At 42.8% G+C, this 14,964-nt stretch overlaps 1 protein-coding gene across 8 annotated transcripts in view; it reads right to left on the reverse strand.

Annotated features, from left to right (window-relative positions):
- Window positions 1-14,964, reverse strand: part of FAF1 (Fas associated factor 1) — a 327,508-nt gene that overhangs the window by 295,980 nt on the left and 16,564 nt on the right. The window contains exon 1 of one of the 8 annotated variants that reach the window (XM_042844999.2): window positions 4,922-5,367. The exons of 5 other annotated variants lie outside the window; for them this stretch is intronic. In XM_042844999.2, the coding sequence (XP_042700933.2) occupies window positions 4,922-5,194 (273 nt within the window). In that variant the 5' untranslated portion in view covers window positions 5,195-5,367. Of the gene's footprint in view, window positions 1-4,921; window positions 5,372-14,964 lie in introns of those variants that run through there. 2 more of the 8 variants (XM_042844998.2, XM_065553821.1) reach the window with 2 other exon arrangements.

Consider the following 14,964-nt stretch of genomic DNA (forward strand, 5'->3'; position numbering starts at 1 on the left):
ACCATTTCTGAGATAACTGGGGACTAGCTTCTTTATAGATCAGGACCAGGAGCACAAAGGATTTGACATAGGTAAGCCCCTTCGTTTTCAGTTTAAACCAATTTTTACTGAAAAATTCCCGGGTTTTACAAAAAGTATTATTCAGTTTTTTCTCATTTTCACCCTACTTTTGTATCATTCAAATATATAAAAAGTAACTTGTTTTATTAGGAATACATTGCATGAGATATAGGTATTACGACAATACATTAGTCTGTGTGTATATATGCAAAGCTGCCCGTTGAAGTAAGGCTATGTATTAGCCTAGAAGATACACACAATTAACAAACAGGCAGGCATGCAAGCTCTGAAGTGCGTGCGCATCTGAATCTACTGATAAATCTGACGCCCTCCACATACACATTTCAACTGTTAGCAGATAACAGTTTAAAGATTTGATACACTAAAATGGAAAGAAAATGAAAATCTGTATCAGAATACATTTCAGAACACAAGGAAGTATTCAAAAGTTTAAAAAAAACAGGAGAAAAAGATGAAGTTGAGTGTATGCACTGCAAATGGTGTGGCCAATTATTAAATGTAAATATTTATAGGCTAATAGTTCTAAGTCTACAACAGTAAACTGTTTATTCAAATGAAAAGTTTTATTTGGGGATTAAAGATATATTGTTTTCTTAAACTCAGAGGTGGCGTGTTTTGAGTGCTGTTTTTGTTCTGCAGCAAACCACATTGATGAACACAATTCAAAGCATAAATCTACTGAATACTTTCCCCCCCCAGTCTATTTCCCAAAATGAAGCCCAATATTTACCCCAAAAAATTAATCTTTTTTTGCACCGATTTTCACCTGTTTTTGTTGTGGTGGTAATAAACACTGATAAATTCCCAGAAAAAAAAAAAAGAATTAAAACTGAAAATGCAGCGCCCTAAACATAAAATAGAAGTCAGCAAACTGCACCATGTAGCACTATAACGTGCTCTCTCCACCTCCTGTTTGATCCATTTAGGAAGTTGTTCACCTTGTTATTAGCCATTGCAGTTTCTATGTGAACTCTGCAGTCAAACCCAGTTAGGGCATGTTGTGGTAACCCAGTCTGGAGGTGGAAAATAAGCAAATTAATGTGGCTAAATCTGCGTTCGAGAGAAAGGGCAGTTTTCAAATAGCAAGAAAATGAAAGGCATTTCTGGCCACAACTGCTATCAGGATATCTACTCCTGAGGGGATTCTGCATGACTGAGTGCCTGCAGAAAACAGCCCCGCCCCCCCAGAATTCCTGTGCTTCCCTGCAGGCACGGGGGTGGGGGGGATTGCCCCCTCCAAACAGAGATGAGGCATGGGGGGTCACACAGAGTTACGTGACACTCCCCCACTCATTTCTGGAAGCGCAGAGCTGCCCAGCTGAAGGAGGCTGTCTGGGCTCTGCTGACTCTGCAGCTGAATGCTGCCTCCTGGGTCCTAGTGCCAGCCATGCTCCCCTTCTCCGTGCTGGTAGCCTTCCTTTTTTCTGTGCAACAGTGAGTGCCTGTGGTGGGGCTGGGAGTAATCCGGGGGAGGGAGGATGGAGAAGAAAAGGGGATAGGGGAATCACAGGGGGAAGCAGGAGCCCAGCATGCAGCATCCCCTCGCCAGCAGCTGGGGCACCCCCATTAAGCAGGCCCATCGAACCTTCACCCTGACAAGCCCTACCCCCCTACACCTGGACCCCTCTGATGAGCCCCCCACACCAAGATCCCACCCCACTGATCCCCAACCAACTGCACCTGGATCCCCCACCCTATAAAGCCCCACTGATCCCCCCCACACACAGCCAGATCCCCCCTCCCCCCGCCGAGACCCATCTCCCCACACTCAGACCCTCTCTCCTTTCCTCCACCCCCCCCCCCGCACTGAGCCCTAACCACCTTCACCTGGATCCCCTCCAGAGTCCCATGGGCCCTGCACCCGGAACCCCTTCTCCCCCCATGAGCATCCAGATCTCTCATTGAGCCGCCCACACCCAGACCACACAGAAATCTCTCACTCCACACCTGGATCCCCCCACACTTGAATCCTGCTGGCCTGAGCCTGCCCACCCAGACCTGGTGCACCCAGTGCAGAGAGGCAGGGCCCCAGGGTGTTTCTGGGGCAGGCCCAACCCTTGCACTGTGTCAGGGTCAAGTACAGCCTCACTGCCGAGTCCCTTTGAGGTGGGTCTTCAGGGTGATCTCCCATCTCAATGCAGCCTGTTCCCTGTGCTCCCCACTGCCATGCTGGAGCCACATTTATTTATTGACAAATAAAATTTGAAGAATTTTAAAATATCGTGTGTATAATTTTTTGGCACAGAATTCCCTCAGGAGCAGGTATCCAGAGCAGCAATGAATCCAACAGACACCCTTAAGGGTGTGGTCATAACGCCTGCCAATTGCTCAGCATGTTTTCATCTCCCTAGCAAAATTAGCTTCATCTCAACCCGAATACACTTAAGACAACTTCCTTCCATCCTGACTTGGATTTCCTTCAGACACTTGGAATACAGCACTGTCTGTGCTAGATGAGAAAAGGAAGAAGAGCTGTGTACAGTCAGCATGTTTTTGGCAGTATAGCCCAGGGCATTTCACAATCTAACTTCTAGTCTTACATAAACGTTGACTAAGAGGCAACAGGGCTGAGCCCTGCAAGACTCCAAAGAGGAGACTGCTTGGGAAAGAGAAGAATCTGTCCACCCTTTGGGATCCATCAGAAGGGAATGAATGAAGTCAGCTTTAGTACATCTCCATCCACTGATGCAAGATCTTGTTGGCGAGCCAGCAGCATTTCATGTTACACGTGTCAGAAATCGCTGATAATTTGAACAGAATCTTGGGCGGGGGGAGGATGTCTTGCCACGGCCATCATTCATCAATGCAACCAGCAATGTCTCATTGCTATAATCAGGTCGAAGTGGAAGTGGTTAAAAATAGTGGGAGAGAGCAAAAGTCTGCTCACCCCAGCGTTCTCAATAAACTTGCCCCTGAAGAAGAGATTAGTAAGCAAGCAGCAATTAGAGACCAAAACATTAAAAAGGCTTCTTGATCACAGTCCAGTTGGCCATAAAGGCTGGTAGAATTCCCTGACTAAGGGTGGTATTATTGGTCTTGGTCAAGCAGCAAGCTCTCACTAAACAAGAGGGACATGGCTTTTATTTCACAGATGATTTCCCTGAAATGCAACCTAATAAATACAGAGTCTAGGGCAGTGGTTCTCAAACTTTTGTACTGGTGACCCCTTTCAAATAGCAAGTCTCTGAGTGCAACCCCCCTTATAAATATATAAACAAGTGTTTTTAATTTAACACCATTATAAATGCTGGAGGCAAAGCGGGGTTTGGGGTGGAGGCAACCCCCCCCCCATGTAATAACCTCGCAACCCTCTGAGAGGTCCCAACCCCCACTTTGAGAACCCCTGGTCTAGGGGCATAGAGTACATCAGTTTGAATCATGAAAAAGTTGAAACACATACACCAGATTTCGGTTCTTCACTGGACCTCTCCTCTCCAGTAGGTTAGCAACATGGTCTGCTTTAGGATCCTAGCACTATACAGATGACTGAACATGAACACTTGGTTACAGGATCCATCTATTAATGAGCCACTAATGTACATCACAATAACTTACTAACAAAATCCCTTGCAAAATTCAGCAGACTGGAGGGTTCCAATGATTCTATCTGGTTCTGTATGCCAATGATAAATCCAAGCTGTATCTTCAAGTATTCTCTATTTACTGTATTTAGGTAGATGGTAGTCCCACACTCCCTGATGCTGGTAATATTTCTGACTTCCCTATATTTCCTTTGGACCAACCAGGAGGCTAGCCTCCTGAAGAACAGGCTCAGATGGCAAACTGATCCCTGTTGTAAGAAAGAGAGCATATAGTTTTCATATGACCTTTGGTAGCAATGAGTTGGTGGCAAATGTAAGTCAGCTGGCCATGTCTCGTACAATGCTTCTGCTGCCAGAAACTTGTGATCCCTCATTCCAGAGAATTATTTCTGCACCTTCCTGAGGTGAACTGACAGGAACACATCTATCTTTGGCTCTTTAGGACAGAGGCTATCCAGCAAACGGTGACGTTCTTCACACTCCATAAACTTCACTTATGGATTGCCAGCTCAGCCAATTCATTGTAGTTTAGCAAGAAAAGGCTTGCTTTTATTTGTTGTCCCCATTGCCATCCTCCCTTATCCATTTCTATCAAACACATCCAACGCATTGCATTCCCTGTTCTATCTCTAAGGTCTGGGGAGAAATCTGCTCACTTTGAATGCCAAGTGCCTCAACTGTTCTGTGACCTGGTCTCAAACTTATCAGGAGGCAGAGATAAGGCTCTTTTCTGGGACTTTTTCCTGGGCTCGTTGTGTAATATCAACTGTCTTCTAGCCAGCCTGGCCTGATGTTAATATCAGAGTCAGACAGACTCAGGAATCCAGATTGGAAAGGGCTATGCATGTCCATTACGGTCCTTGTTACTAACCCATGGTCACCAGGAGTGATAGGAGACAACAAAAGATATAAACAACTGTCTCTCCAGATATAGCAGATGACTGAAAATCTGGGAATTCTTGATAGCCAGACAATGGATCACTTACCTTAAATGCTCGTGAAATTCACATCCAGTAGCTGTCGTGACTCTGCTTGAGCCCCGGTTGTCATCTACATGAGTGGCTCCACTATTATTTGCATTGCAGGAGCACTTAGAGAGCCCAACCAAGATTGGGGCCCTACTGTTCTTGGCTCTGTACATTCACATAGTGAGAGACAGTCCCACCCCTGGTCCCAGAGAACTTACAACATAAATACACAAGACAAAGGATGGCAGAAGAAAACATAGGCACAGAAAAGGGAAGTATGTCATCCAGGTCACATGGGAGGTCAATGACAGAGTCAGAGGCACAACCTACTTCTAACTCCCAGTCCAGGGCCCTGCTCACTAGAGAAGAAGTTCTCAGTTTTTTCCATACCAGGAACCCCTTCCCATCTCGGGAGGATGTAGCTCGAATCACTCTTCCACTTCCTAATATGGGAAGAACAGAGTGGTCACAAACCCCAGACTGAGAACCCATACACACATCTCCCCTCTGGAGGTATCTTTCTAGACAAGCGATATACGACCTAACCACTCTACTAATCTCTTTCTTGGTTCTGAGGTGCGTCAGGATAGCTACACCAAGCATGCTGAAGGGCAGAGGCGCTGTTTTGCATTGGGCCAAGTCTCCTGATGTCTCTGACTCTGTTTTGGAAAACTACTCAGCAGAGAAAAGAAGAGCTCAGCACTGTGGCATCACAGCCAAATAAAGTGGTCTGTGAGATGTCCAAAAAGTACCCTTTTATAGCAAGGAGACAGTGAAATCTGGTGAAAAGTCCCATTCTATTATGCGAATTCACGGTTATAAATGCTCAAAAGGAAAAAAAAAAAAGGCTCAGCTTCCTGGAGACCAGATTTTAGAAAATTACAAATGATTTACATGGTTTGCTGTACTAATAAAACAACTAGCTACTTACATCTCCCGGAGATATAGGAGAGGAAGTCAGTAACAAGGCCAGTAATAGCAAGATCTGGAAGTTAGTCAATGGGCAATTCCCAATGCCATCTACTGGAAGTCAACTGTAACTACCTCCAAATCCTAAACTGGAGAATACCCACCCATATGCACCAAATTGCCAAACATACTAATAAGGGAGAATCCCTGCTTTCGGAGTCCATGCACTCATTAAAACAATGGCTTTTGCAACAAGTCAACTAAAATAAAATAAAAACACAACTGACATTTTACTAAAGCAAGTAAAAGCAATGAATTATAGTAATTTGCTCAGTCAAGCAAGTTATTATGAACAACTTTTAAGTCCTAGTACTGGAATAAAACATATTTCAAATTAATCACTAAGCCCACATTTTCAAACTTGGGTCCAGATCCACAAAGGGATTTAGGCATTAGACTCAGCCATTGGAGCTCTAATCACCAGACTATGAATTTATTCTCACTCTCTCTCTCTCTGGCCCAATGATTCTTTAATTATTTATCCACAGTGGAACAGCTTCAACAGGAGAGATTGAGGGAGCCCCACATCAGAATAGCCCAGTGCTTACAGCATTCTCCTAAGAGGTAGGAAATCTCTGTTCATATCCTCTCATCCAAGCAGGCAGAAGGACAAATTAATCCTGGGTCTCCCACATCCCAGGGAAGTGCTCTAACCACTGGGCTAAAAGGTAGAAGGTGGGCACTACCATTGCCTCCTCCAGACACATTTTGAATGGGGCCTGGTCTGGTAGGCATGCTCAGAGCCATTGCACAGAGCACACCTACTGGATTGAGCCCCGCAGGCAAGATAGGCACTCCTCCACCTATCTTCACCAGTTTGTGGATCATGGTGGGGCTTAGGCAGGAGATACAAGTCCAGAAGCCTACAGTGAAGCAACAGTGTGCATGTCCAGGGACAGAAACCCAGGTGCCTAGGGAACTTTTACAGCAGAAATGCAGGTGTTGAGCAAGTGTAGGTATCTACAGGGTTCAGTGGCAGCTGAGGTTTTGTGGATCATAGTGGCACCTAAAACTGGCCTGAAGTTAATCACATAAATAAAAGTGGCCTGACTGGAAATCAGTGAAGTATGGATTTAATTGCCCAACTTTAAGTACCAAATTTGAAAATTGCGGTCTAAGAACATTTAGCGAGTAGAATAGCTAAACAGAAAGTTTGTCCTTCACAAACAAAATTTCAATAGAAATCCAACTAAGGCCTCAGAGTGGAACTGTTATTCTTGCAGTTGTAAACCAAAAACCTAATTTGTAATTCCATAGATTTACAATTACGTTTTGTATTGCAAATTTTAACAAGCCTACAGCACACTGAGTCCTCTTCAGTAATAAGTTCTCCAAGGTCAGAGCAGCCACTTCTCCGACTGGTCTAGGCAACACACAATACAGGCTTCATTAAAGAAAAAAAGAAAGGGAAAAAGGAAAGAGATGAATCCTGGAATAGACTCCATGAAAATAAAATGAAACATTCTTAGCACACACGAAGATGAGACTTACCAAAAAAAGATACTTTGCTATTTTTTTAAACTAAAGTTAGACACTAATTTATCAATATCCACATGACTTAACATGTAGGTACAGCAAAAAAAAGTATTAGGTGGCTGTACATTGTTTCCACTGAAGAACATGACAGTAGGATTTAAGGTTTTCTAGTGAGTACTCAGTTACATTGTACCCAAGAGAAGCAAATAAATGACAGGCCATTGCTGAATCACAAGTTGTTAGCAAGAACAATCATGGGATCATCATAAGATTGGTATAATTTCTTAGGTACCCCACAGGTGATCAGTACGCTGGATCTACCTGGAACTCTTTGTTCAGGGCAGCTTACCATAGAAAACATCTCTTCAAGTCATGGTCATGGCATGGGCATGGGGAGTGTAAAAAGATTAGAAAATAAAAGCACACACACTCCAGCTGGCTGTCCCGTTATCAGAACACTAGAATACCAAAGCATACCAAATTTCTATTTGTAATTTAACCATTTGAAGAAGCATACATGAAAAAGGGGGGGAGGGGTGTTTTGTTTTTTAATTTGTGTCACCAACTACATTCAAAGACTCCGATTGCCTAATAGTTATTTAAGAGTTGAATCTGTTTGATAGCTCGACATGTTAGTAAGCAAAAAATGGAGGAGGAATTCACCATTTAAGACATTCTCTGAAGTCCAACATTGTATTATATATAAAAATAATATATATGTAGGGGGCTGTTTGGCTGGTTTTGTTCAGGTATTTTTTTTTTTAAGATTTTATTTTTATCAGATTTATAGAGCTTTCATAACTTTTTTCTAACCAATGTTTAGCAGGTGGATTTCAGCAGCACATACAGAAACTGTTTGATCGTAACTGCTATGAATTATGTGTTTAATGTAGAAGCTTTTTTCCTTCTTGTCTAAGGTAAACATTAAAAAAAATTCTTCGTGACACACCAGCTTTGAAAGTCAAATTGAAGAGTCATCTATCAGAAGCACCCAAATAAAGGGATCTGTGAATACAACAAAAGAGGCAGTTGGAAGACTGAGTCATCTGGTAAAGTAGAGACAGATTTGCAAAGTGTGCTTTAATAAAAATATACCAGCATACCTACCGGTATCATAAACACTGACATTCTGGAGAACTGTGAGAGCGCCTGGAATTTATGCCAGGATAAAATTTTGCTTAGTGCTGCTCTTCTGCAACTGCTTACAAAGCTCTCATCACCACAATATCTGAGCACCTCACAATTATTAATGAATTTTACCCTCACAACAAACCTGTTGATTGGGGCAGTATTTGCTCCATTTTACAGTTGAGAAACTGAGGCAGTTTATGGTACTTGCCCAAGGTCACACAGAAAGTCTGTGGCTCACCCATGAATTGAAACCACGTCTCCCAAGCCCCAGTCCAGTGCTGTATACTTTAGACCATCTGTCCCTGCGTTAAATTGAGTATAATTACTGCTATGCCTGCTCAGTCTGGATTGTTTTTAAAGACCTTCAGTACATAGTGATCAAAGTCAGAATCTGGAATGCTGTTCTACATCTGAAACCTTACATCCAAGGATTGCAAAATGCTTTACAAGAAGAGGATAGGTATTAGTATTTCAATTTACAGATTAAGAAACCAAGGCACAGAAAAGTGAAGTGTCTTGCCCAGTGAACTTGAAGTGACAGTGGTAGAACTTTAAACAGAATCTAGGTCTCCTAACCTATATTCTTCTCCTCTAACTAGTATACTACACAGTCCATCATGAAAAGAAAAATAGATGGATAAGACAGTAGAGAAACTGTAGTTGTTCTGATATCAGACACTCAAGCACATTGGATGGTTCCAGTAGTAGCAAAGATGATAAACAAAAGAGCAGAACTCTACAAACAATACCGTGAAAGGAATAAAAATAATTTTTCCAGACAAGTCCATTATTTTTTCCACTCTTAAAATATATCTTAACCAATATGACATTTCAGCCACTGTGGTATTTTCAGTATAATTTAGGGTAACAATTACACTGGTCTACAATTTTTGAGAAGTCGTCTGCTTCAGAGATAAAATGTGCTATTTATTATGTATTTTGATGTGCTGAATTAAAATATGACAATTAAAACAACCGATTGGCTACTGTTTCTAAGATATTTAAGTTTTTACACTTTATGTCTATGTATATTGTGTAGACAGAGTTTTAATCATAAATTGTAAACCTAGGTCTTTTCATGTGTTTATGGTTGCTTTACATGATAATATTTCACCTATCCTGTTTATGTAACACTTTAAAAATCAGCAAAAGGGTTATATAAATAAAATTTATTATGAAACAAAAGGCAAAAAATTATTATGTACATAGTTTAGTCCTATTCAGTGTCTACTCCGCGCTTCTTAGCTTGTCTCTTGTATTCATTAAATGGAGCATCTCTTGTCACTGTCCAGCAATAGTCTGCAAGCATTGATTGGCTCCATTTGCCCTGATAGCGTTTCTCCATTGTTGCAATGTCCTGGTGAAATGGCTCGCCGTGCTCGTCGCTCACTACTCCACAGTTCGGTGGAAAAAAATCTAGATTAGAGTGCAAAAAATGTAACTTTAGTGACATGTTGCAACCAAGGCTTTTGTATGCCTTGAGGAGGTTTTCTACCAACAACCTGTAGTTGTCTGCCTTGTTGTTTCCGAGAAAATTTATTGCCACTAACTGGAAGGCTTTCCATGCAGTCTTTTCCTTGCCACGCAGTGCATGGTCAAATGCATCATCTCGAAGAAGTTCACGAATCTAAGGACCAACAAAGACACCTTCCTTTATCTTAGCTTCACTTAACCTTGGAAATTTTCCACGGAGGTACTTGAAAGCTGCTTGTGTTTTGTCAAAGGCCTTGACAAAGTTCTTCATCAGACCCAGCTTGATGTGTAAGGGTGGTAACAAAATCTTCCTTGATTCAACAAGTGGTGGATGCTGAACACTTTTCCGCCCAGGCTCCAATGACTGTCGGAGTGGCCAATCTTTCTTGATGTAGTGGGAATCTCTTGCACGACTATCCCATTCGCAGAGAAAACAGCAGTACTTTGTGTATCCAGTCTGCAGACCAAGCAAGAGAGCAACAACTTTCAAATCACCACAAAGCTGCCACTGATGTTGGTCATAGTTTATGCACCTCAAAAAGTTGTTTCATGTTGTCATAGGTTTCCTTCATATGGACTGCATGACCAACTGGAATTGATGGCAAAACACTGCCATTATGCAGTAAAACAGCTTTAAGACTCGTCTTCGATGAATCAATGAACAGTCTCCACTCATCTGGATCGTGAACGATGTTGAGGGCTGCCAGCACACCATCAATGTTGTTGCAGGCTACAAGATCACCTTCCATGAAGAAGAATGGTACAAAATCTTTTTGATGGTCACGGAACACGGAAACCCTAACATCACCTGCCAGGAGATTCCACTGCTGATGTCTGGAGCCCAATAGCTCTGCCTTACTCTTGGGTAGTTCCAAATCCCTGACAAAGTCATTCAGTTCACCTTGTGTTATGAGGTGTGGTTCAGAGGAGGAGGATGGGAGAAAATGTGGGAACTGTGACATTGATGGTTCAGGACCAGAAGTTTCATCCTCTTCCTTGTCTGACTCAAGTGAGAATGGTTCTGGTGCATCAGGAACCGGCAGTCCTTCTCCGTGGGGTACTGGGCGTATAGCTGATGGAATGTTTGGATAATGCACAGTCCACTTTTTCTTCTTTGACACACCTTTCCCAACTGGAGGCACCATGCAGAAGTAACAATTGCTGGTATGATCTGTTGGCTCTCTCCAAATCATTAGCACTGCAAAAGGCATAGATTTCCTTTTCCTGTTCAACCACTGGCGAAGATTTGTTGCACAAGTGTTGCAGCATATGTGTGGGGCCCACCTCTTGTCCTGAGCTCCAATTTTGCAGCCAAAATAAAAGTGATAGACTTTCTTAACCATAGTGGTTATACTGCGCTTTTGTGATGCAAAAGTCACTTCACCACAAACATAGCAGAAGTTATCTGCACTGTTCACACAAGTACGAGGCATCTCTGCTCACTTTGGCTAAACAGAAATGTGTCCCTTTGCAAAATCAAACACTGACAAATAAGAGAACACGACACTGTATGATTTCTAGAGCTGATATAGGGCAATTTGTTCAGCAGAGTGATGTAAGCTTCGTTATGATTGCATTAACCATGACTTCTAGGAATAATATGATGCAATTCATGTCATGTATGACGCAATACCAGCTTCAGATTGCATCATTCATTGTTTTGCCTAAAAAGCAAGTACTGTCCAAACCCAGTCAGATTTATTCATAGATCCAGTCAAAGATGTATTTTAGTCATTTCTGGTTTAAATTGAGATCCTTCCCTTTATAACTCACTTATCCTCCGCCATTCCCAAGTCAAGGGTCGTATATACTGACCCAATAGCATATCTTGAAAACTAGAGCCAATCAACAATTTTAAGCATCATTTTCATTCTCAGTGACCCAGAATTAGTAAAGTTTGACTATATTTATTTCAGAAGCATTTTGGCTGTAGAGCAGTGTTATCTCATTCCACTAGTATCTCATGAGGATGTTAAACATCATCTACTAAAGTTAGACATTTTTAAATCAACAGGTCCAGATAATTTGCACCCAAGCATTTTTAAAAGAGCTGGCTGAGAGCTCGCTGGACCACTAATGTTATTTTTCAATAAGTCTTGGAACTCTGGGGAAGTTCCAGAAGACTGGAAGAAATCTAATGTTTTGCCAACATTTAAAAGGATAAACAGGATGATCTGGGTAATTATAGTCCTGTCAGCCTGACACTGATCCTGGGCAAGATAATGGAGTGACTGATACAAGATTCTATTAATAAAGAATTAAAGGGAAGGTAATATAATTAATATCAATCAACATGGGTTTATAGAAACCTGATTTTTAAATGAGATAAAGTTTGATTCATACAGGTAATAATATTGATGTCATATACTAACACTTCTGTAAGGCATTTGACTTGGTATCACATGACATTTTGATTTAAAAAAACTTAGAACGATATCATATTAAATCACTAATAAAGTTTGCATACAACACTCAAACTGGGGGAGCGGTACGTAATGAAAAGGACAGGTCACTGATGCAGAGCCACCTGGATCACTTGGTAAGCTGAGAGCAAGCAAACAATATGCATTTATATACCACTAAATGCAAAAGTATATATCTAGGTACAAAGAATGGAGGCCATACTTACATGATGGGGGACTCTACCCTGGGAAACAGTGACTCTGAAAAAGATTTGGGAGCTGTGATGGATAACCAGCTCAATCTATTTAGCTTAACAAAGAAAAGGTTAAGGAGTGACTTGACTACAGTCTATAAGTTTTTATATGGGAAACAAATATTTGATAAAGGGCTCTTCAATGTGGAAGAGAAATGTATAACATGAGCCAATGGCTGGAAGTTGAAGCTAGACAAATTCAGACTGGAAAGGTGAAAATTTTAAACAGTGAGGGTAATGAGCCATTTGAACAATTTACCGAGGATCACAGTAGACTGTCTATCACCAGCAATTTTTAAAATCAAGACGAGGAGATATGCTCTAAGAATGATTTTGGGGAAGTTCTATGGCCTGTGTTATACAGGAGGTCACACTAAATAAGGGGTGGGCAAACTTTTTGGCCTGAGGGCCACATCGGGGAATTAAAATTGTATGGCGTGCCATGAATGCTCACAAAATTGGGGTTAGAGTGAGGGAGGGGGTGAGGCCTCTGGTTGGGGGTGCGGGCTCTGGGGTGGGGCTGGGGACAGGGCCGGCTCCAGGCACTAGCCGACCAAGTACGTGCTTGGGACGGCTCCTTGTAAGGGACGGCCAATCTTGGGGTGGCGGGGGGCGCTCGGGGTTTGTTTTTGTTTCGGCGGCATGGCGTGGTGCTCGGGGGAGTTGGGGGGGGGCGTGTTTCAGCAGCACGGCACTCTTTTTTGGCTTGGGGCGGCAAAAAAGTTAGAGCCGTACCTGGCTGGGGATGAGAGATTTGGGGTGCAGGAGGGTGCTCTGGGCTGAGATTGAGGGATTTGGAGAGCAGGAGGGGGAATTAGGGCTGGAGTAGGGGGTTGAGGCGTAGGGAGAAGCTTAGGGGTGCAGGCTCTGAGCGGCACTTACGTCAAGTGGCTCCCGGAAGCAGTGGCATGTCCCTTCTCCAGCTCCTACTCGGAGGCGCGGTCAGGTGGCTCTGCATGCTGCCCCATCCGTGGGCACCACCCCTGTTGCTCCCATTGAAGTGCTTAGGAGCCGCGGGGCCATGCTGCAGCTTCCGGGAGCTGCGTGGAGCGGCCCTCGACACTGCGCCCCGGCTGGAGTGCCAGAGCAGGGCCCAGCCGCATAGTGCACCCCCAACCCTGCACCCTGGCCTGAGCGGGGCCGAGAGGCGTGGTGCGGCCCCAAACCCTGAGCCCTGGCCAGAGCAGGGCCCAGATGCATGGTGCGCCCCCGAACCCTTTGCCCTAGCCAGAGCGGGGCCATGCTGCGTGGAGCAGCCCCCGACTCTGTGCCCCGGACGGAGCAGGGCCGCACCGCGTGGAGTAGCCTCCGACCCTGCTCCCCAGCGGGAGCTCGCGGGCTGGCATAAAATGGCTCGTGGGCTGGATCCGGTCCGTGGGCCATAGTTTGCCCACCCCTGGAGTAGATGATCACAATTCTCCATTCTGGCCTTGGAATCTATTAAAATTGTTTTAATAATCTGATCTTTTTAAAAATAGTTTTTAAATAAGGAACTCATTTTCTGAGATCCTGCTCTGTGAAACATTTATTGCAGGTCTGAAGTCTGAAAACCATATACAATAGTCTGAAGTGCTAATTACACTCATTTTTACAGTTTCAACGTGCTTTGTTTTTCAAAAAAAAAAGAAGGGGGGGTAAGTTTAAGATTATTTCCATCCTATTTACCAAAATTGCTTTTAAACAATACCGTCCCAAAAACTGGAGGCTATATTTAAGCCAAGCCTTCACATTTTGCATAGGTAAGACTACAGGACTGGGGCACGTTTGTCGAGGTCAGTGTGACATGCAGCTCATTTCTCCTTTTAGGTTTATGATTCATTTTCCAGAATGATTTGTAAGGCAGCATAAGTGATCACAGACTAACAATTGTGGTTAGAGTTCTGTTTAATTTTTCCCCCCCACGTATTACATTTAGACACAGTTGAAGTAGTAAGATTCAGAGACACTGATCACATTTCTCCCACTTAAGTTCTCCCCACTGAACCCCTAAGCTTAAAAATGTGAGGAATGGTTATTTCCGGATCCTAAACTATTTTGAGAAATCCAGAATGTCAACTGAGTATGCAATATTACTAACTTCAATTCTCCTTCCCCTTTTGTGTGTTGGATCTCACTCTGCCCATCAAACTCTCTTAATAGAGGAGTCCAATCCTGCAATTGCTATACATCTAAATGTCCATGGGCTTCAATGGGAGCTATGTGTACAAAAGGACTGCAGGATCAGATGTGCTTGTGAGGTGGACAATACATGGCTCAATTTTTCCTCTCTTCTTTTATTTGGAATGTTAATTAAAAACCCAAAAGAAGAAGAATTTTCAAAATCCCATTAGCAAAGAAGATTTGTGATCCTCTCTCTGTAGCCCAAGCTATAACTGTCCTGCTTCAAGACTTCTTGCCTGGACATCTTGGTATATTATAAAGTCTTTAAGGTGTACTCTTACCTACCTTCAATTACTTGAGTATTTGAATAATTAAGATAAGAAAAAAATATTTTAACTTTACACAACAGAAGGACAAAAGTAGGAGATACACAACAGACAGAACATAAAAGTACGAGATGACTGGATATACCCACTTTTCACATCATTATCTTTCATAACTATTTCTCTCAATATTTGAAAGTTTCTTCATTTAATTTTAAAGTACAGTTGATACAATACAGAAGACT

Source organism: Chrysemys picta, chromosome 8, assembly GCF_011386835.1.
Source record: "Chrysemys picta bellii isolate R12L10 chromosome 8, ASM1138683v2, whole genome shotgun sequence".
Classification (NCBI taxonomy): domain Eukaryota; kingdom Metazoa; phylum Chordata; order Testudines; family Emydidae; genus Chrysemys; species Chrysemys picta.